The sequence below is a fragment of the Elephantulus edwardii genome, unplaced genomic scaffold (assembly GCF_000299155.1).
Source record: "Elephantulus edwardii isolate Elephantulus edwardi_28Jun2011 unplaced genomic scaffold, EleEdw1.0 scaffold00397, whole genome shotgun sequence".
NCBI lineage: Eukaryota > Metazoa > Chordata > Mammalia > Macroscelidea > Macroscelididae > Elephantulus > Elephantulus edwardii.
Genome location: NW_006400147.1, coordinates 1,356,707 through 1,379,032, shown reverse-complemented (window position 1 = coordinate 1,379,032; position 22,326 = coordinate 1,356,707). Strand labels below are relative to the sequence as shown.

The window sequence follows — 22,326 nt, the reverse complement described above, 5'->3', positions numbered from 1 at the left end:
CTACTGGAAAGTCAGTTGTGAGTCTGTTCTGACTTTAAAATATGTTAAAATTCTTAAGATAATAGGGCTATCTGATGATGTACTGTAGGTAGGTGCACTGCTAAGCCAAAGACCACACCACTTGTGATTTGAGTCCACCAGCAGATCAATGAGAGAAAGATTAGAAATCACCTCCTGTGTGATTTACAGTCTCAGAGACCCAGGTTTGTTGTTACATACCATCAAGTCAACTACAACTCACAGAGACCCTATGAACAATAGCTTTGAATGGTGCCCTATCTTGAGCCAACCTCACCATCTCCAAAACACCTGACTCTTTGCTAAAGTCACTGTGTCAGCCCATCTCATCCAGGGTCTTTCTTGTGCTGACCATTCTCCCTTCCAAGCATGATGTCCTTCTCCATGGACTGGACCCTCCTGACAACATGCCCAATATATGTGAATGGAGTTTCAATATCTTTTCCTTCAAGGAGCAATCTGGTTTCACCCTCTCTAGGACAGGCCTGGTTGTTCTCTTGATGGTCCATGGTATGTTCAATGCAGCACAGGTCAGAGGCACTAACTGATTCTTTCATCTTCCTTATTCATTTGGCCAGCTCTAAGATGCATAACAAACAATTGAGAAGACCATGGTGGGATCAGGCACCTTTCAGTCTTTCATTTGGTCACATTGCTCTTTAGCAATAATATAAACTCTGGAGAGGTCCTTGACAGTAGATTTTCTCAATGCAACTCATCTTTTGATTTTTTTTTATAACTGCTGGTGGCAAGGGATCCAAGCAAGATGAAATTGTTAACCTCTTCAATCTTATCTCCATATATTATGATGCTGTTTATTGACTTGGCGCTAAGGATTTTTTGTTTTCTTGATGTTGAGATGCAATCCATATTGAAGGTTGTAGTCATTGAACTTCTGCAGCAAGTGCTTCAAGTCTTCCTCAGTGTTAGTGAACAAGGTTGTGTCATCTACTTAATGAAGGTTGTTGGTGAGGCTTTTTCCAGTCCTGATGCCATATTCTTCTTCATAAAGTCTAGCTTCTGGAATGATCTGTTCAGCCTACATATTGAAAAAGTATGGAGAAAGGAAACATCTCTGACACATTCCTTTCTTGGCTTTGAACTACGCAGTGTTTCTTTGCTCTGTGTTAAGAATGTAACAGCTTCTAGGTCTAGGTATAGGTTTTATATAAGTACAATCAAGTGTTCTGGGATTTCCATTCTTCTAACTGGTAACCATAATTTGTTGCAATACACACAGTCAAATGCCTTTGCATAGTCAATGAAAAACAAGTAGACATCCTTCTGGGATTCTCTTTGCCTTCAGCCAAGATCCATCAGACATCAGCAATGACATTCCTAGTGCCATGGTCTCTTCTAAATCCAGCTTCTCTTTCTGGTAGTTCTCTGTAAGTGTATTGTTCAACTCATTTTTAAACAATCTTCAACAAAATTTTTCTTGCACATGATATTAATGATACTGTTCATATTTTACACATTCTATTCGATCACCTTATTTTGGGAATGAGAATAAATATTAACTTCTTCACCTGGTCAGGTGACCAAGCAGCTGTCCTCCAGATTTCTTGGCACAACCTAGTGAGTATATCTAAGGCTGCATCTGTTTGCTAAAATATACCAATTGATATTCCATTGACACTTGGGTTCTTATTTTTTTCCCCAATTCCTCCAGAGCAGCTTGAACATTTTATTACCATTGGTTCTTTTTCATATGCTATTTCTTGAAATGGTTCTGTGCCAGCTAATTCTTTTTTTTGGTAAAATTACTATGTATTCCTTCCATCTTCTTTTGAAGCTTCCTGAATCATTCAAGATTTTGCCTATAGCATTTTCCAGCATTTCAATTCAAGGTTTGAATTTTATCTTCAGTTCCTTCAGCTTGAGAAATGCTGAGTAAGCTCTTTCCTTTTGATTTTCTGAATCCAGCTGTTTGCACCTTTCATTATAATACTTTGTTTTTATGAGCTGTTCTTCAAAGCCTTCTATTTAATTATTTGATTTCATAATTTTTTTCCTTTTGACATCTTAGTGTTCTAGTGCAATATATGGAGTCTCTTCTCACATCCATTTTCATCTTTTTCTCCTCTTCTGTCTTTATAATGACCTTTTGTTTCTACTTTAAAAAAATTATTTCATATTGGTTTGCTTACAAAGTTCTTATACCTTTTGCTTCACACTATTCTTCATTCACATTGTGTCATACAATCATTCCTATTCATTGTGTTTTATAAAATTAATCACCATTGGACTATGCCCACCATTATCCTGTGTTTGAAGGTCCCTTCTGGATCGGTCCTATTTCCTTTACCCCATCTCCCCACCCACCAAATTTTGCACTCCTATGCAATCAAGATGCATAAGTAATAATGGGTAACTGGAATGCAAAAGCTGGTAACAGAGAAGAAAGATTAGTAGTGGAAAACACGGACTTGGTGACAGAAATGAAGCTGGAAATAGAATGATAGAAATTTGCACAATCAACAACTTATTCATTGCAAATAAATTTTATAAGAAACATAAACCCAAGTTATACACATGGATTTGACTGATGGTATGCATAGGAATCAGATCAATTACATCTGTTAAAAGAGTCACTGGAGAAGCTCAATATCAGCTATGAAAACTAGGCCAGGTGTTGATTATGGAACAGACCACCAACTAATCATATGCAAATTCAAGCTGAAGCTAAGAAAAATGGAATAAAATCCGGCGGAACTCAAATTCGATCTTGAGTTTTTCCTGCCTCAATTTCAAAACCATCTCAGAAACAAACAGGGTTGAGGTCTTGAACACTAATGAGCTTGACCAGATGAGCTGTGGGAGGATATCAAGAATTATCATCCAGGAAGAGTACAAAAGGGCATTGCAGAGACAGAAGAGGAAGAAAAGACCAAGATGGATGTCAGAAACAACTCTGAATGTTGCATTAGAGCACTGAGAAGCCAAAGCAAAGGGAAGAAATCAAGATGTTAAGGAGTTGAACAGAAGATTTCAAAGGGCAGGGAGGGAAGACATAGTAAAGTATTATAATGAAATGTGCAAAGAGCTGGAGTCAGAAAATCAAAGGGGCCGACTCACTCAGCATTTCTTAAGCTCAAGGAACTGAAGAACAAATTCAAGCCTCGAGTTGCAATACTTAAGGATGCTTTGAACAGAATATTAAATGATGCAGGAAACATTAAAAGAAGATGGAAAGAGTATACAGAGTCATTGTACCAAAAGGAATTAACAGACACAGAAGATTTTTATGAAACAACATATGAGCAAGAACCTGTGGTGAAGGAAGAAGTTCAAGCTGGTCTGAAAGAACTGGCAAAAAACAAGGTCACAGGAATTGATGGCATACCAACTGACATATTTCAACAAACAGATGCTGTCCTGGATGTGCTCACCAAGTTGTGCCAAAAAATCTGGAGGACAACCACCTGGCCAATTGACTGGAAGAAACCTATATTTGTTCCCATTGCAAAGAAAGGTGACCCTACAGAGTGTGGAAATTACTGAACAATAACTTTGATATCACATGCAAGAACGATTCTGCTGACGTTATTAAAAAACCACTGGAACAGCACATCAACAGAGACTTGTCAGATGTGCAGGCTGGGTTTAGAAGAGGCTGTGGTACTAGGGATACTATGGTTAATGTTAGACAGATTTTGCCTGAAAACAGAGAGTACCAGAGGAATGTTTGTGTTTCATTGACTATGTAAAGGCATTTGACTGTGTAGATCATGACAAACTGTGGCTGACTCTGAGAAGAATGGGAATCTCAGAACATTTGATTGTCCAAGCTTGTACTTGGACCAGGAGGCAGTCATCAGAACAGAGCAAAGAAACACTGCATGGTTCAAAATAGGGAAGGGTATACACCAAGGATGTGTCCTGCCTCCACACCTTTTCAATCTATATGCAGAACAGATCATCCAGCCCAGAAGGCTGGGCTCTGTGAGGAGAAATGTTGTATCAGGATTGGAGGTAGACTCATCAACAATCTGTTATGCAGATGACACACCCTGCTTGCTAAAACTGAGAAGGACCTGAAGCACTTGCTGCAGAAGGTAAAGGACTGTAGCCTTCATTATGGCTTGAAGCTCAATATCAAGAGAACAAAGATTCTCGCCCCTAGGCTGACTGGCAGTATCATAGACAGTGAGCGATTGAGATCGTAAACAGCTTTAGCTTGCTTGGCTCCACAATCAACACTCTTGGTACCAGGAGACATGAAATTTAAAAGATGAATTGCATTCGGAAAGTCTACTGTCAGAGACCTCTCCAAAGTCCCGAAGAGCACGGGTGTCAGTCTGGAGACTAAGGTGAACCCAATACAGGCTATGGTCTTTGCAATTACTTACTATGCATCGAAAAGTTGGATAATGACTTGAGATGATAGAAGGAGAATGGATGTCTTTTAGCTGTGGTACTGGAGAAGGGTACTGAATATACTACAGACTGCTAGGAGAACAAACAAGATCATTCTAGAGAGAGTAAGACCAGGCTGCTCTTTGAAGGCAAGGATTCTGAAGCTTCATCTGACATACTTAGGACATGTTGCAAGGAGAGACCAGTCCTTGGAGAGGGATACCATGTTTGGGAGTTTGGAGGAACTGCACAAGAGAGGAAGACCCCCGATGAGGTGGATTGATTCAGTGACTAGGGTGATGGGGGTAGGTGTGTCAGAGACAATAAGATTGGCACAGGATAGAGTAGGGTTTAGGGCCATTGTACATAGGGGTTGCTATGTGTTGCAGGTGACTTGATGGCACATAACAGCAACAACAAAAAAAACAACATGATTTCATCCATACCCATGCTCACCCCTCTGCTTCCACTCCTTCCACTTTGGATGCCCATACATGTTTTACTGGTTATTTTTCTATTTTTACAATAATGGTCTTATACAATATTTGTCCTTATGAGACTTAGTTATATCACTCAGCATAATGTTCTCCAGTTTTTCCTAAGTTATGTAGTATTTTTTTGAAATAATTCCTGAATGCTGCACAATATTCTGTTGTGTGCATGTACCACAATTTTCAATCCTTTGATTGTGATTGGACATTTTGTCTGTTTCTATGTTCTTGTGGCAGTGAATAACACTGCTATGAACATTGGTGTACATATCTGTTTATGTCTCAGTTCTAATTTCCATGGGGTATATTCCTAAAAGTGGAATAACTGGGTCATACAGAATTTCTGAGAAGCATAGCATTCTCTGATCTCAAAACCTGCTACACAGTGGTAATAACCAAAACAGCATGGGATGATACAATGACAGGTACATAGAACAATGGAACAGAATAGAAAACCCAGAAATGGACCTATCTATCTATGATGTACTGCTATTTGACAAGGAAATAAAACCTATTAAATGGGGAAATGACAATCTCATCAACAAATGGTACTGGCTGAAACAGGATCCACATCTCACACCATACACAATAATCAACTCAAGGTGCATCAGAGACCTGAGAGTAAAGCCCAAAATCATAAAGTTCATAAAAGATAAATTAGGACCAAGCTTAGAAGTCTTATTCTATGGTATAAGAAGGGTGACACGTACAGCCAGAAATGCGCAATCTGGAGAGGATAAAGTTGGTGAATGGGACCTCTTAAAGATTAAATCCCTGTGCTCATCAAAAACTTTTTCCATTAGGGTGAAAACAAAACCTACTGACCTGGGAAAAATACATTTGGCAATACCATCTCAGGCCAGGTTCTCATGACAAAAGTCTACAGAATCCTACTGGACCTCCACACTAAAAAGACTGACAACCCAATTACAAAATGAGCAAATGACATGGAAAGACTTTTCACAGAGGAAGACATTTGGTTGACCAATAGACATGCGTAGAACTTCTCAAAATCACTGGCAATAAGAGAGATGCAAAAAAACCCCAGAACAAACAAACAAAAAACCACAATGAGATACTCTCATCCTAGTATCAGTGGCAAAGTTTAGCAGAACAGCAAGCAATGAATGTTGGAGAGGATATAAAGAGGTGAGAAGTCTCATTACCTGTTGGAGGGATTGTAAAATGGTACAACTACTCTGGAAGGCAGTTTGGTGTTTCCTCAAAAAGCTAACCTTTTTTTTGTTGGTTTCTTCATGGATGATAGCTTTTATATCATCCCATAGCTCATCTGGTCTTCATTTATTAGTTTTCAATGCATCAAGCCTGTTCTTGAGAGAGTTTTTAAATTCAGATTGGATAGACTCAAGGTTGTATTTTGCTTCTTGTGAATTTAATTTTTTTTGGCTTCAATTTGACCTGGCACATGAGTAGTTCCACAGATCTTTTCCACAGTCAGCACCTGACCTAGTTTTCATGGCTAATATTGAGCATCTTTAACAATTCTTTCCATAGATATAATCAATCTGATTCTTGTGTATAGATCCATATGTATAGTTACCTTTTGTGTTTTTTATATTTGCAATGAATAAATCATTGATTGTATAAAATTCTATCATTTTATCTCCAACCTCATTTCTAGCACCAAGCCCTTTTCCTTGTTCCCAACTTTTGCATTCTGTTCACTAATTATTAATGAATCTTGAATCTTGGTTGCATGTTTTGATCATTTTCAGACTGCAAAACTAGGTAGAAATAGATTTCCTCTTCTTTGGATTTAGTTGTTGCTGCATACATTCAAATGATGGTGATATTAACAGATCTTCCTTGTATGCTTATCATTATTATACTGTCACTCACAATGCTGTACTTTAAGGTGAATCTAGAAATGGTCTTTTTTACTATGAATGCAATCCAAATCCCGACTTTCTATAATAGTTGTCTCACATAGTATCTATCCTTTTGTGGTTGGCTTATTTCACTTAGCACAGGGTTCTCCAGACTTGTCCATATTATGGGATATTGAACAGATTTATTTTTGCTTAAGAGTTACATAATATTCTATCGTGTGTATGTACTTTCATTTGTTTATCCATTCATCTTTTGATGAACACTTTGATTCCTTCCATTATTTTCTTTGCTACTGTGAGTAATGCTGTACTGAACATGAGTTTGTATGTATGCCTGTCGTGGCTCTTATTTCTCTAGATTATATACTTGGTAGGACTGACATTGCTAGATCATACAGTATCTCTATTTCTAACTTTTCAAGGAAGTGCTCTAGCATTTCTTATAGTGGTTGTACTGCTTTACAATTCTACCAGCAATGTTTATGAGGTCCAATCTCCCCCCACTCTTAACAGCTTTTATTGTTTCCTGTGAGGTTTCCCTCATTACTGTCATTGCTAGGGTAATATATCTCATCACTGTTTTATTTGTGCCACTGTCATGATTGATGACCACGAGCATTTCTTTATGTAGTTATTGACTATTAGAATGTCAGCTTTTGCCCATTTAAAAAATGGATTGCACATAAGAATACTCCTAGTTCTGACACACTTCTCACCTTCCCATTCCAGACTTACTTTCCTAAATACTTTGTGCATATCTTCCTTTTTGGTGCTTATGCTACATCCCTCCTTAAAATGTTCTGCTTTTCCCCTTTCATTCACCAGTCCTATTTCGTCTTGATTCCTGTGTTGCCCAGGAATATTTTTTTATTAGCATCAGCATCAATCTTACTTTTCTCTGAACTGCTATACTAGATTGGCATGCAATCATTTACTACTTTGTACAATTTCCTTTGCTTTTTCATTTTCAGACTACAAAATCTTGTCACCAACACCTATCAAAGTACTAAGAATGAGGTAAATGCATAATTGTTATTCTTGTTATGTGCCATCGAGTTACTTGTGACTCATAGTGATACTGTTACAGCTCTGAACCCTGTTCCATCTTGTGTCAATCTTATTTTCTCTGACACACCTACTTTCATTACTCCAGTCACCGAATTAATCCATCTCACCGAGGGTCTTCTCCTGCGATGTTCCTCCACCCTCCCAAGCATGTTACCCCTCTCCAAGGACTGGCCTCTCCTAGCAACATGACCAAAGTATATCAGACGAAGCTTCCAAGGAGCAGCCTGGTTTCACTCTCTCCAGAATGAATCTGTTAGTTATCCTAGCAGTCCATGGTATATTCAATACTCTTCTTCAGTACCACAGCTCAAAGACATTCTTCTTCTATCATCCCTAGTCATTGTGCAGCTTTCTGATGCATAGCAAGTTATTGCAAAAACTATGGCCTGGATCAAGCACATCTTAGTCTCCAGACTTATATTGTTGCTTTTCAGTACTCTGGAAATGTCCTTGACAGCAGGCTTCCAAGATTGTGGATCCAAGCAAACCAAAGCCGTTAATAACTTCAATCTCTTTGCTGTCTATCATGATGCTGCCAATCGGTCCACTGGTGAGAATCTTTGTTTTCTTGATGTTGAGCTTCAATCCATATTGAAGGATGCAGTCCTTTACCTTCTGCAGCAAGCACTTCAGGTCCTCCTCAGTTTCAGCAAGCAAGGTTGTGTCATCTGCATATTGCAGATTGTTGATAAATCTTCCTCCAATCTTGATGCCACATTTCTCCTCATAGAGCACAGCCTCCTAGATGATCTGTTCCCATATAGATCAAAAAGTTATGGAGATAGGACATATCCCTGGTGTACACACTTCCCAATTTTGAACCATGCAGTGTTTCCTTGTTCTGTTCTGATTACTGCCTCCTGGTCCAAGCATAGGTTTCTTGTAAGCACAATCAAGTGTTCTGTGTTTCTCATTCTTCTCAGCATTAGCCACAGTTTATTGTGATCTACACAGTCAAATGTCTTTGAATAGTCAATTAAACACAGATAAACATTCTTCTGGTACTCTCTGCCTTCAGCCAAGATCCATCTAACTTTAGCTATAATATCTTAAAGTGCCACAGCCTCTTCTAAACCGAGCTGGAACTTCTGACAATTCTCTGTTGATATGCTGTTTCAGTCCTTTTTTGGATAATTTTAAGCAAAATCTTGCTTGCAGGTGATATTGTTTGATAATTCTTGCACTTCATTGCATACTCAAACCAAAACCAAACCCACTGTTGTTGAGTTGATTACATTTCATGGTGCCCTTGATCACCTTTCCAAGGCTGTGTCTTTACATCATGAGATTGCCTATCTTTTTTTATATAAAATAATTATATTAGTTTGCTTACAAAGTTTGTATACAATATGTTTCACACTATCTTTCATTCACATTGTGTTTCATACAATCATTCACCTTCATTGTTGTAGTTGTTGTTATATGCCATTGAATTGCCTACATACAAACTCTGGAGGCCTAGTGGCAAAAAGCTGCACTGCAATCCCTCAGGCATGCAGTTCGAGACCACCAGCTGCTCTGTGAAAGAAGGATGGGCAATCTCCTTCCGTGCTATTAACTGCCTCTGAAAACCCCCTGGAAGGTCAGCTATGGGTCAGTTCTGACTTGATGGCACTCAAAATTCACCTTCATTATGTTTTATAAAATTAATATCAATGAACTGTGCCCACTATTATCCTGTCTTTCCAGATCATCACCCAGTTTTTCTCATTTCCTTTACTCATGCCTCCCTCCACCCACCAAACAGTTTGACCCGATGATTACTCCCCTCCCTATCCTCACCTCTTTGCTTCCACTCTCCCTACCTTGGATTCTTGTACATGTTTTACCATTTTTTTCTGTTTGCACAGTAATGCTCTTATACAGTATTTGTCCTTATGAGACTGAGTTAGTTCACTCAGCATAATGCTCTCCAGACTCTCTCAAGCTATGTAGTCTTTTTCTAAATTATTGCTCTTTAGTGCTGCATAGTATTCCATTGTGTGAATGTGCCACAATTTCTCAATCCATTCAGTGGTGGTTGGACATTTGGGCTGTTTCCATGTTCTTGTGATGGTGAATAACATTGCGGTGAACATTTGTGTCTAAATCTCCATTTGTGTCTCAGTTCTAATTTCCTTGAAGTATATTCCTAGTAGTGGAATAGCTGGGTCATATGGAGTTTCTATGTTCAACTTTTTGAGGAAGCACCAAACTGTCTTCCAGAGTAGTTGTGCCATTTACAATGCCACCAACAGTATACAAGCATTCCTATCTCACTGCATCCTCTCCAACATTTATTGCTTGCTGGCCTGTTAAACTTACCCCCTGCTACTGGGGTGAGATGGTATCTCATTTTTATTTTGGTTTGCATCTCTTTTATCATCAGTGATTTTGAACATTTCTTCCTGTATCTGTTGGCCATCTGAATGTCCTCCTTTGTGAAAAGTCTTTCCACATCTCTTGCTCATTTTGTAATGGATTATCAGTCTTTTTATTGTGGAGGCCCTGTAGGACTCTGTAAACTTTTGTTATGAGACACTTGTCTTGCCAAATTTGTATTGCCAAATGTTTTTTACCAGTTGATAGGTTTTCTTTTCACCCTGTTGGAAACAGTTTTTGATAAGCACAGGGATTTACTCTTTAGAAGGTCTCATTCATCAATGTTATCCTTTCCTGTTTATGTATTTCTGGCTGTATTTGTCAGCCTTTTTATATCATGAGCTAGGCCTTCTATGCTTGGTCCTATGTTGTCTTTTATGATCTTTATGGTTTGGGGCTTTACCCCTAGGACTCTGATCCACCTTTAGTTGATTCTTATGTATGGTGGGAGTTGTGCATCCTCCTTCAGCAGATGGAAGTCCAGTTTTGCCAACACCATTTCTGAAGCGATTGTCATTTCTTAATTTTGTAGGTTTTGTTTCCTTGTTAAATACCAGTTCACTGTAGAGAGACGGATTAATTTCTAGGTTCTCAATTCTGTTCCATTGATCTATGTTGCCTGTCACTGTACCCAGTACCATGCTGTTTTGGTTATTACCTCTGTGTAGTAGGTTTAGAGATCAAGGAATGCTATGCCTCCCACTTCACTCTTGTTTTTCAGAAGTGCTTTTCTTATTTGAGATCTCTCTCTTTCCTCTCCAAATAAACTTGTCAATTTCCTTTTCTATCTCTTTGAAAACAAAATTTGGTATCTGTATTGGGATTGCGTTAAACATGCAGATTGCTTTTGGAAGAGTTGCCAATTATTACTATATTGAAGATTTCCTACCTTTTCCCTGCAGAGTAGATGGTGGATTTGAACAACTTATCTTTCAGTGAACAGTCCAATATATCATACACGGTACTGCAATCCTGAAGGCACCCATTTCAAATCCACCAGGTGCTCCTTGGCAGAAAGATGAGTAATCTCCTCCCATGTGATTAAACTGCCTATAAAAGCCTGCAGGAGGGTCACCTGTGAGTTGATTCCTACTCAGGGTACACACAACAACAACCCCACAAGGGGTGGTTAAGTAAAAATAAGAGTTTATTAAGTGAAGAAGTGAAGAGGAATGTGTTGAATGCAAAGGGGAAAATGGGTAATGTAACTTTAGAATAGTTGGTTTGGATATTTTTTCAAGTTTGTTTATGAATATTATTTGCATGTCTTTTGACTTGTTAATTCTCTAAGCTTCACTTTTCACATCAGTAGTTTGCAAGGCAAGCACATTAGTAAATACAAGAACATTAGTAATTTGCAAGAATTGCTAGTTTGATCCCTTGCTGAGAACTAGCATTTCCACCCCATATATATTGAATTAGAATTTGCATTTCAACAAGATCCCTTGGTGATCCTTATAGGTCCACAGGTGATTCTTAACTTACAAATGTAAGTTCCAATTTGGTATACCCTTGGTGGAAATGCAAATTCTCACCAAAGGGCCAAACATGATGAACTGATTTGAAGTGCTGGTAAAATCTAGTATAATCACATAGAAAAGAACTTATGAACTGTTATGGTAAAATATTGAGTTTTTTTTCCTCTTCTAGTACTGATTATGAAATATCTCCTCTTATTTCCAGACTTGCAACCTTATTTCTCGAAAGAGGGCCCAACAGGGTAGGAGGTATTTACAAGAAGGCCATTTACAGACACTACAAAGATGGGACCTATTCCACAGAGATCCCCAAACCATCCTGGCTGGGATTCCTGGGCCCCATCTTGAGAGCTGAAGTGGGTGATATCATTGTCATTCATTTGAAGAACTTTGCTTCCCGGCCTTACTCTTTGCATCCACATGGTGTTTTCTACAACAAGGATTCGGAAGGTAAATATCAGGCTTACTTATGTTACGACAGATTTACTCATTGTGATAATCTTGCCTCTTTTTCATAAGTAAAGTGATGGTCAGTTAAGTAAGAGGAATTCTGTGAGAACAATGATTGCAGAAGTTTACTGTCTTCTCCCCATCTCCTTCTCTTCCCATCACTTTAGATCCTCCCCCCCCCCGCCCTTTCTGTTATTTCCTTCTTTCCTCCACTCCCTATCCCCAACTCTTGGCAAAAAATAGTGCCAATGACAGATCAGCTTACACTGAGACAGTCTCCTTCACCCACAAGCATGGCTGTGGCTGATGTTGTTGTTATTGATGTTGTTATGTGCCGTCAAGTTGCCTGCAACTCATAGCGACCCTATATACAATGGCCCCAGACCCTGCTCTATCCTGCGCCAATCTGTCTCCAGCACACCTACCCTGATTACCCCAGTAACTGAATCAATCCACCTCATAGAGGGTCCGCTGTCCCTCCACCATCCCAAGCATGATGTCCCTCTCCAAGGACTGATCCTTCCTTTCAACATGTCCAAAGCATGTCAGACCAAGCTTCAGAATCCTTGCCTCCAAGGAGCAGCCTGGTTTAAATGTCTCCAGATAGAACCTGTTCATTTTCTTAGCAGTCCATGGTATATTCAATATTCTTCTCCAACATCACAGCTGAAAGGCATCAATTCTCCTTCTATCCTCCCTAGTCATTGTCCAGCTCTCTGACACATAACAAGTGATTAAAAAGACCATGTCCTGTATCAGGGCCACCTTACGCAGACTGGAGGAACCCCTGAGATTTTGGCTCTTTGACGACCTTCAGACCTGGGACTCAACACACACTCAGGGAACATTTTCAGTCAGACAATAGAAAGGACTATAAAGTAAACATTAACATCCATGGGGGGCACACCTCCTGGCTAAGCAGCCCTACCAGGACCACAAGGGCAGCATTTACCTCAAAGAACAAAACTCAGAAGACAGGAAGAGTCAGAAAAGAAAGACAAACAGAAATGCAAAACTCAAGGAGAAAGTGGAAAGAGTGTTGTTACACTGAAGAGATTGCGACTCAAAGTGTGTAAAAATTGCTGGCTAGAATATTAACTTGCTATATGGTGCTGAACACTGTGCCACTGTTGTGTCAAATGCCATAATGTTTACCCAATGTTGGACAGTGTTTGGTGGAGCTTCCACTTTAAGAAAGGCTTGGAAGCAGGACATCCACTTCTTAACCAACATACCTCCAGAAACTCTATGAACTTAGAGAAATAACAAAATAAGGAACAAGGTTAAAGTCCTTTGTTCATGGGGTTGCTATGAGTCATGCTCAACTCAATGGCACTTACCAACAACAACATTTCAACTTTCACCCTAACTACAATCAAGTGTTCAAAAGAGAAACTAATTGCTGCGTTGACCCTGACAGATAGAATCCCTGCATACAAGAAATATAAAATTAACAAATAAAATACAACTTTACAACTTTTGTATAACAAAAATAATAAAGCATTATTGAGAGATAAAACTAAAGAAGATTTAAATTCTGAGTTTATGAATTAAAAGACTGAATACAGTCAGACTGGAGCTCATCTTTAAAATCCAGACGGAAAATTTTCCTCAGTTAATCGTTATTTTCACTACCAGTTCCTATTAAAATCCCAGTAAGCTTTTTGGTAGAAATTAACAAACCTATTCTAAAGTGTATATGGAAATAAAAATGACCTAGAATATCTAAGAAAAATTGTAAATGAAGAACCAAGTTAGAAGACTTATATCTTTCAATTCAAAACTCGCTATTAATCCACAATAATCAAGATAGTGCGCATTACATGAAGGATTAGGATGTAGCTGCATGAGACAAAATTGAGATCTCTGAATAAAGCCTTAAGTATATGATCATTAATAGTTTGCAAAGGTGCCAAAATAACTCAATGGGGAAAAGAAAGTTCCCCCCACAAATTTTATATCCACCTGCAATAAATAATCTATTTAGATTCTTAAAGCATATACAAAAATTAATTCAAATGGATCATATAAATGTTAAAATATAACTTTTGTAGGAGAAAACCTTGATGACCTTGGGTTAGGCAAAAAGGTTTCAGATACAGTATCAAAAGCACATAAAAGAAAAATAGTGAAGAAACAGAACATCATAAAAATATAAAACCTTTTATACTTCAAAAGACATTGCTAAGAAAGTAATATGATAGTTAAAATATTTGCAAATCATATATTTGATTAAAAAACATTTTACCTACCAAATAAAAGGGACTTATAACTCATTAATAAGAAGACAGCCCAACTGAAGCATAGACAAGAGATTTGAGTGGACAGTTTAACAAAGAAAATACATGAATGACTAATAGGTTATGACAAGATATTTAGCAGCATTAGTCATCAGAGAAATGCAAATGAACACCACACACTATATCACAAGACACCCACGAGGATGACTATAATAAGAAAGGATCATTATAATACCAAATACTGAAATACTGACAGAGATGTAAAGCAACTAGGACTTTCATACTATGCTGGTGGAAATGTACTATGGTACAAGCACTTTGGGATAAAATAATTTGGCAGTTTCCTACATAATAAACCAAAGTTGCCATACAACTGAGGAATTCTATACTTATGGATTTACCCGAGATGAATGAAACCATATGTACACATAAAATATATGTGGGAATATTCATTACATTATTCTTTATAGTCAAGTAGGAGAAATTATCTAAATGCCTATCAACTAGTTGATGGATAAATAAAGAATGATCTATTAATAAAATGGAATATCATTCAGCAACAGAAAAGAATGATCTACTGATAATATGTTACAGCATGGATGAACTTCAAACCCAGTATAGAATGTCCAGAAAAGATACATTTACAAAGACAGAAAGCAAATCAGTAGTTGCCTAGGACAGAAGTTCAGCCAAGCACAGGTGAACTTTTGGGGAGGAGGCATTAGAGGATATCCAAACTGGATTGTGCTATAAATACCTATGTTGTTGTTGTTGTTGATTGCCTTCGAGTCAAGCATGACTCATAGTGACCCTATGAACAAAAGGCCTTAACCCCTCTAAAACTCTCAACATTTTTTGAAGTTCATAGAGTTTCCAGAGACATGTTGTTTAGGAAGTGGATGCCACTCCTGCTTCCAATAGATACCTATAAACTTATTAGTGAGTGAGTAAATGCCTATAAACTTTTTAAATAGTTTAAAATTGTAAAATTGGTGAATTTTTTATGGAGTGTAAATTATGTCTTAGTAAAGCAGTTTTAGGATGCTCTGCTAGTTGGAAATTATGGGTTTGGTAATAGAAATAAGGCCAAAGATAGAATAATTGAATTTTGTATAACCAATGTTTTATTCATTGCAAGTACTTTTTAAAAAAAAAAAAACCAAAGTGACAACATGGACCTCATCTGATGAATTGTGCAGGAATGAGATTGACCACATTAGTGAAAAAAAAATCACTGGAAAAGCTCAAAACAGCAACCAAAACCAGGCCAGATGCTGACCGTAGGGAAAAAAAATCCATCAATTGCTGAAGAAGACAAAAACAAATCCACAAGAACCCTCACATGCACACTTCAGAGGTTGGTTATTGCAAGGGAGAAGATTGCCCATCTTTCTCCCAAGAAGTAGCTAATGGATCAAAACTGTGTGCCTTTGTGTTGACAGCACAACTCCATACCACTAAGTCCTCAGAGTTCCCTCTATCTCAGTTATTGCTCATATGAAAGTCCAAATTGAAGCAGAAGAAAATGAATACAAATCCATAAGAACAAACATGTAATCTTGAGTCTATCCCACCTGAATTTGAAAACCATTTCAAGAATAGGTTTGAGGTACTAAATACTAATAACCAAAGTCCAGATGAGTTGTAAGATGATATCAAGGATATTATCCATAAAGAAAAACATAGGTCTTTACAAAGATAGGGTAAAAGAAAAGACCAACATAAAGGTCACAAGAGACTCTGAGAACTGCACTAGAGTATCTGGTGAGGTCCAGACAAAGGAAAGCATTGCTGGAGTGAAGGAAATGGATAGGAGATTTCAAAGAGCATCTTGAAAAGACAAAGCTAAGTATTCTAATGATGTGTTCAAAGAGCTGGAGTTAGAAAACAAACAAAGAAGAATTCATTTGGCATTTCTCAAGGTTGAAAGAACTGAAAACAACTTCAAGCCTTGACTTGCAATGCTGAAAGATGAGCATAGTCCTGAATGATCCAAGAAACATCAAAAGAAGATGGAAGGAATATAGGGAGTCAGTGTACCAAAAAGAATTACCTGACATCAAACCATTTCAGAAAGTTGCTTATGATCAAGAACCAATGGTGATGAAGGAAGAGGTCCAAGCTGTAGGGAATAAATGGGGAAGGGGGAAGGCTCCAGGAATTTAAGGAATACCAATTGGTATGTTTCAGTAGACAGATGTTCACCAGGCTATGCCCAGGAATTTGAAAGAGAGCTACCAGGCCAAACAGACTGGAAGATATCCATATTTGTTCCTAATCTCAAAAAAGATGATCCAACGGAATGTGGACATTATCAAACAATATCATTACAATCCCCAGTGGGGAGCACTGGTAGCCTAATTGCAAGAAGCTGTGCTGCAATCCCAAAGGCATGTAGTTTGAATCCAGCAGCTGCTCTGTGGGAGAAGGATGAGCAATCTCCTCCTCTATGATTAACTGCCTCTGAAACCCCAAAGAAGTGTCAGCCATGGGTCAGTCCCAACTCAATGGCACACAACAACAATGATTTGTCCAGAGAGCTGGACAGTCACTAGGGATGATAGAAGGAGAGTTGATGCCTTTGATAATGCTTTGATGCTTTGGTGCTGGAGAAGAGCATTAAATATAGCATGGACTGCTAGGAGAACAAACAAGTTCATCCTGGAGAGGGTGAAGCCAGCCTGCTCCTTGGAGGCAAGGATTCTGAAGCTTCGTCTGACATACTTTGGACAGACATATTGCAAGACGAGATCAGTCCTTGGAGAGGGACATCATGTTTGGGAGGGTGGAGGGACAGTGAAGGAGAGGAAGATCCTCGATGAGATGGATTGATTCCGTCACTTGGGTAATGGGGATAGGTGTGTCAGAGACAATAAGGTTGGCAAGAGATAGAGCAGGTTTTAGGCTTGTTGTACATAGGGTTGCTATGAGTTGCAAGTGACTCAACAGCACATAATAACAGCAACAACAATGGCTTAAATTAGGCGCACTTGAGTCTTTAGACTGACATTGTTCTTCTTTTTCATTCTGAAGAGGTCCTTGATAGCAGATTTTCCCAGTGTGATTCAACTTAATTTCCTGACTGCTGATGCCAAGAATATTCATTGTGGATCTAAGTAAGACAAAATTGTTAACAGCTACAATCCTTTCTCCATCTATCATGATGTTGCCTATTTACCTGATGATGAAGATTTTTGTTTTCTTGATGTTGAAATGAAATCCATATCAAAGGCTATAGTTCTTGATTTTCTGTAGCAAGCACTTCAAGACTTCCTCACTTTCAGCAAGCAAGGTGGTGTCATCTGCATAACGCAGGCTGTTGATAAGCCTTCCTCAGATCCTGATGCCACATTTTTCCTTGAAGTCTAACATCTTGAATGAAATTATCTGTTCAGTGTACAGATTGCAAATGTATGGAGAAAGGCTACATGCCAGAATCACTGCTTTCTTTAATTTTAATGAAAATTTACAAAGACTTAAGGTTTCCATTCATTCATCATTGCACTTTTCTCACTGCCCACTCCTCTCCCCCAATTTACTCTTCTCCTTGAAAAGTAAAACTCTTTGTTATGCAAAAGAAAAATATGGAACGCTTCATGAATTTGCATGTCATCCTTGTGCAGGGGCCATGCCAATCTTCTCTGTATCATTCTAATTTCAGTATATGTGCTGCTGAAGCGAGCACTATTTTCTTGATTTTAGACTATGCAGTGTTTCCTTGCTCTGCTCTGACATCAGCTTCTTGGTCTAGGTCTAAGTTTCACACAAACACAATCAAGTGTTTTGGGTTTTCTATTCTACTCAATGGTAGAGAAGAAACTACCATTCAGAAAATATAAAAATTATCATTCAGAATATATAAAAATTATCACTCAGAATAAGACCAAGGGCCAACCATGAAACAGAACATCAATTCTTGTCAAAATGCAAGTTCACATTCAAGCTGAAGAAAATTAATAGAAGCCCCAAAAGCCAAAATAAGACCTTGAATACATTCCACTTGAATTTAGAAATAATTTAAAAATAGTTTTGATACATTGAACTCTAAGGACTGAGAGCCAGATTAGTTGTGATACCATGATGTGAAGAAAGCAAAAGGTAATTAAAAGGAAAGAAAAATTCAAAATGGAAAAGCTCAAATTGTCAGAAGAGACTTGAAGCCTGCTTTAAAATGTAGAAAAGCTAAAAGGGAAAGGAAGAAAAGTAAGAGAGTTGAATAAATTTTTCCAAGCACAGCTCAAGAAGACAAAGTAAAATATTATAATGCAATGTACACAGACCTGGATTTAAACAACTGAAAGGGAAGAACATGTTCCAACAAAATGTGAGGTGGGGGAGAGATGGGTAAGAATGCCACAAGCACCAGCTCTTCTCTGGTGCTTAGCAATTTTTCAAGCATAGAAATTGTCTGACATAGATCAGTGGTGACTAATTTTACAAGAGAAAATATATGAGAATAATTTTAAGAAATACAAAACTTACCATACAATAATAATGTTGTTGTCATGTGCCGTTGAGTCACTTACCACTCATAGCGACTATCTATATGACAGCTCTGCACCTACTCTATCCTGTGCCAATCTTATTGTCTCTGACACGACTATCCCCATTACCCCAGTCACTGAGTCAATCCATCTCATCGAAAGTCTTCATTTCTTGAACTGTTCCTCCATCTTCCCAAGCATGGTGTTCCTCTCCAAGAACTGATCCCTCCTTGTAACATGCCCCAGGTATGTCAGGCGAAGCTTCAGAATCCATGCCTCCAATGAGCAGCCTGGTTTCTCCCTCTCCAGGACGAACCTGTTTGTTCTCCTAGCAATCCATGATATAGTCAGTTCTTTTCTCCAACACCACAACTCAAAGGCATCAATTTTCCTTCTTTCTTCCCTAGTCATTGTCCAGATTTCTGATGCACAGCAAGTAATTGATGACCATGGCCTGGGTCAGGCATACCTTAGTCTCCTGACTGACATCATCGCTCTTCAGTACTCTGGAGAGGTCCCTGACAGCAGAATTTCCCAAGGCAATTTGTCTTTTTTTTTCTTTTTTTTTTTTGTAATTTGTCTTTTAATTTCCTGGTACCAAGAGTGTTAACTGTGGATCCCAGCAAACTGAAGCTGTTAACAACCTCAATCTCTTTACTATCTATCATGATGCTGCCATCATCTCATCCCAGTAGTGAGAATCTTTATTTTCTCAATGATGAGCTTCTGCACTCTGTCAGGTCATATTTCTTTGAAATAGGAACAAACATGTGTCTCTTCCAGTCAGTTGGATGGGTGATTATTCTCCAGATTTCTTGGCACAACTTGCTGAACATGTCCATGGCAATGTCTGTTTGTTGAAATATGCCAATTGATAATGCCATCAAGTCCTGGGGCTTTGTTTTATGCTAATTCCTTCAGAGCAGCTTGAACTTCTTCCTTCATCCCACAGGCTCTTGCTCATACGTTGTTGCATGAAATTCTTCTCTGTCTGCCAGTTCTTTTTGATACAATAACTCTGAATACTCCTTCCATCTTCTTTTAATGTTTCTTGGATCATATAATACTCTGCCTAAAACATCTATAAATACTGCAACTCAAGGCTTCAGTTTGTTCTTCAGTTTAAGAAATGCAGAGTGAGTTCAGCCCTTTTGATTTTCTGACTCCAGCTCTTGGCACAATTCATGATAATACATCATCATCATCATCAATCATCATTATATTCCTAAACACCATGATAGATGGAGAAAAGATTGAAATTGTTAACAGTTTCAGCTTGCTCGGCTCCACAATCAACACTCATGACACTTGTGTTGTTGTTAAGTGCTCTTGAGTCGAGTACTACTCATAGCAACCCTATGAACAAAAGGTCTGAACCATGTTCTATCCTGCACCATCCTCACACTCTCTGACATTAAAGAGCCCATTGCAGCAGTCATCATGTCAGTCCACCTGATTGAGGGTCTTGCATTCTTTCACCAATCCTCTACCCTTCCCAGCATCATGACCTTCTCCAAGGAATAGGCCCTCCTAGCAACATGTCCAAAGTATGTGAGGTGAAGCCTCATCATTCTGGTGTCCAAAGAGCACTCTGGCTTAACCTTCTCCAGGACATATCTATTTATTCTCTTGCTTGTCCATGGGATGTTCATTGCTCTTCTCCAACACCACAACTCAACGGTGTTAATTTTTTTTTGTCATCCTTACTCATTGTCCAGCTCTTGGATGTATAGCTAGTAATCAGAAAGACCATGCCCTGAATCAGATGCACCTTAGTCCTCAAACTAACATCACTACTCAATAATTTGGAAAGGTCCCTAACTGCAATTTTCCCAGTGCAATGTGTCTCCTTATTTCCTGACTACTGTATCAAGGGTATTAATTGTGAATCCAAGCAAGATGAAGCTGTTGACAGTCTCAATCTTCTCTCCATCCATCATTGCCTATAGGTTCAGTGATAAGAATCTTCACTTTCTTGACTTTGAGATGCAATCCATACCGGAGGCTGCTTCCTTGATCTGCAACAAATGTTTCAAGCCCTCCTCACTTTCAGCAGGCAAGATTGTGTCATCTTCATAACTCAAGTTATTGATTAGTCTCCTTCCAATCCTGCCTGGTGCCACTCTCCTCCTCACAGAGTCCAACTTCTTGAATAATTTGCTCAGCATACAAATTGAATAGGTGTGGTTCACCACACAGATTGAATAGGTATGGAGACAGAATACAATCCTGATGCACTCCCTTTCCTTTCCTTTTTCCTTTCCCTTTTCTTGGCACCAGCCGTCAGGAAATCAAATTATGAATTGCATTGGAGAAGTCTGCTGTCAGGGACCTCTCTAGAGTGCTGAGAAGTAAAATTGTCAGTCCAGAGAATAAAATGTGCCTGCTCCAGGACATGGTCTTCGAAGTTACTTACTAAGTATCAGAGAACTGGAAAATGACTAAGATGACAGAAGAAGAATTGATGCCTTTGAATTTGGAGGCTAGAGAAGAGTATTAAACACACGATGGACTGCAAAGAGAAGAAATAGGTCTTTATTAGGGTGAAACCAAGCTGCTCCTTGGAGGCAAGGATTTTAAAGCTCTGTCTCACATACTTTGTGTATGTTGCCATGAGGGATAAGCTCTTGGAGAAGGACTTCATGCTTGGAAGGGTGGAGAGACAGCACTGAAAACAAAGACCCTGGGTGAGATAGATTTACACAGTATGGGTTATGGGGTACGGGTATCTGAGACAGTGAGACAGGCTCAGGACAGGGCAGGATTCAAAGCTATTGTGCATAGGGTTGCTATGAGTTGCAGACAACTTGATGATGCAAAACAACAAAATCAAAAAATATAAAAAGTAAAAACTAAAACAGAAAATAAAGAACATACTTTATAAATAGGTATGGAGAAAGGAGGATAGGACTCTGATATGCACTTTTTCTGTTTCGAACTGTGTAGTGTTCCTCCTTTGGTTTGTTCAGACAACAATTAAAAGCCGATGGATTCTCATTAGTCTCAATATTACCTCTAATTTGTTATGATCCACACAGTCAAAAGTTTTTGTGTAGTCAATAAAACACAAATTTTTTAAAATTATATGACTTTACTCAATTTCCAGAGCATGTAGATGGTTGATTTCAAATCGGTGTTGTCTAGCTTTCTTGTTGCCTTGAAGGAGAGGATTTATTGGTCTTCTTGCCCTCTTTTAGTCAATATATGTCTTGGCAGTAGTTGCAAGCTTGCTAGTTGTGAAGTGTCCATTCAATTCAGTTTAGTGTTCACAGTGAGTCAGTGAGCTAAATACTGAATACTGGATGTACGAAAATGAGTAAATATTTAGTTGCTGCATTTAAGATAACATCCAGGGTTCAAGTAGATAATTGAAACTTTAAAGAAATTGGGTGGGACTAATAATTGAGCAGCTAATGTACACCAATGTTTAAATTAGAATTCTTTTTTTCTATAATTATATTTTATTAATTTTCATAAACATTTACAGAGATTTTGGGTGTCCATTCATTCATTGTTGCACTATTCTC

At 38.4% G+C, this 22,326-nt stretch overlaps 1 protein-coding gene across 1 annotated transcript in view; it reads left to right on the top strand.

Moving 5' to 3' along the window:
* The window catches only part of HEPHL1 (hephaestin-like 1), a 153,081-nt gene that overhangs the window by 20,702 nt on the left and 110,053 nt on the right, over positions 1-22,326 (top strand). The window contains exon 2 of the mRNA XM_006902366.1: positions 11,831-12,075. Coding sequence (XP_006902428.1) covers positions 11,831-12,075 — 245 coding nt within the window. The remainder of the gene's footprint in view (positions 1-11,830; positions 12,076-22,326) is intronic.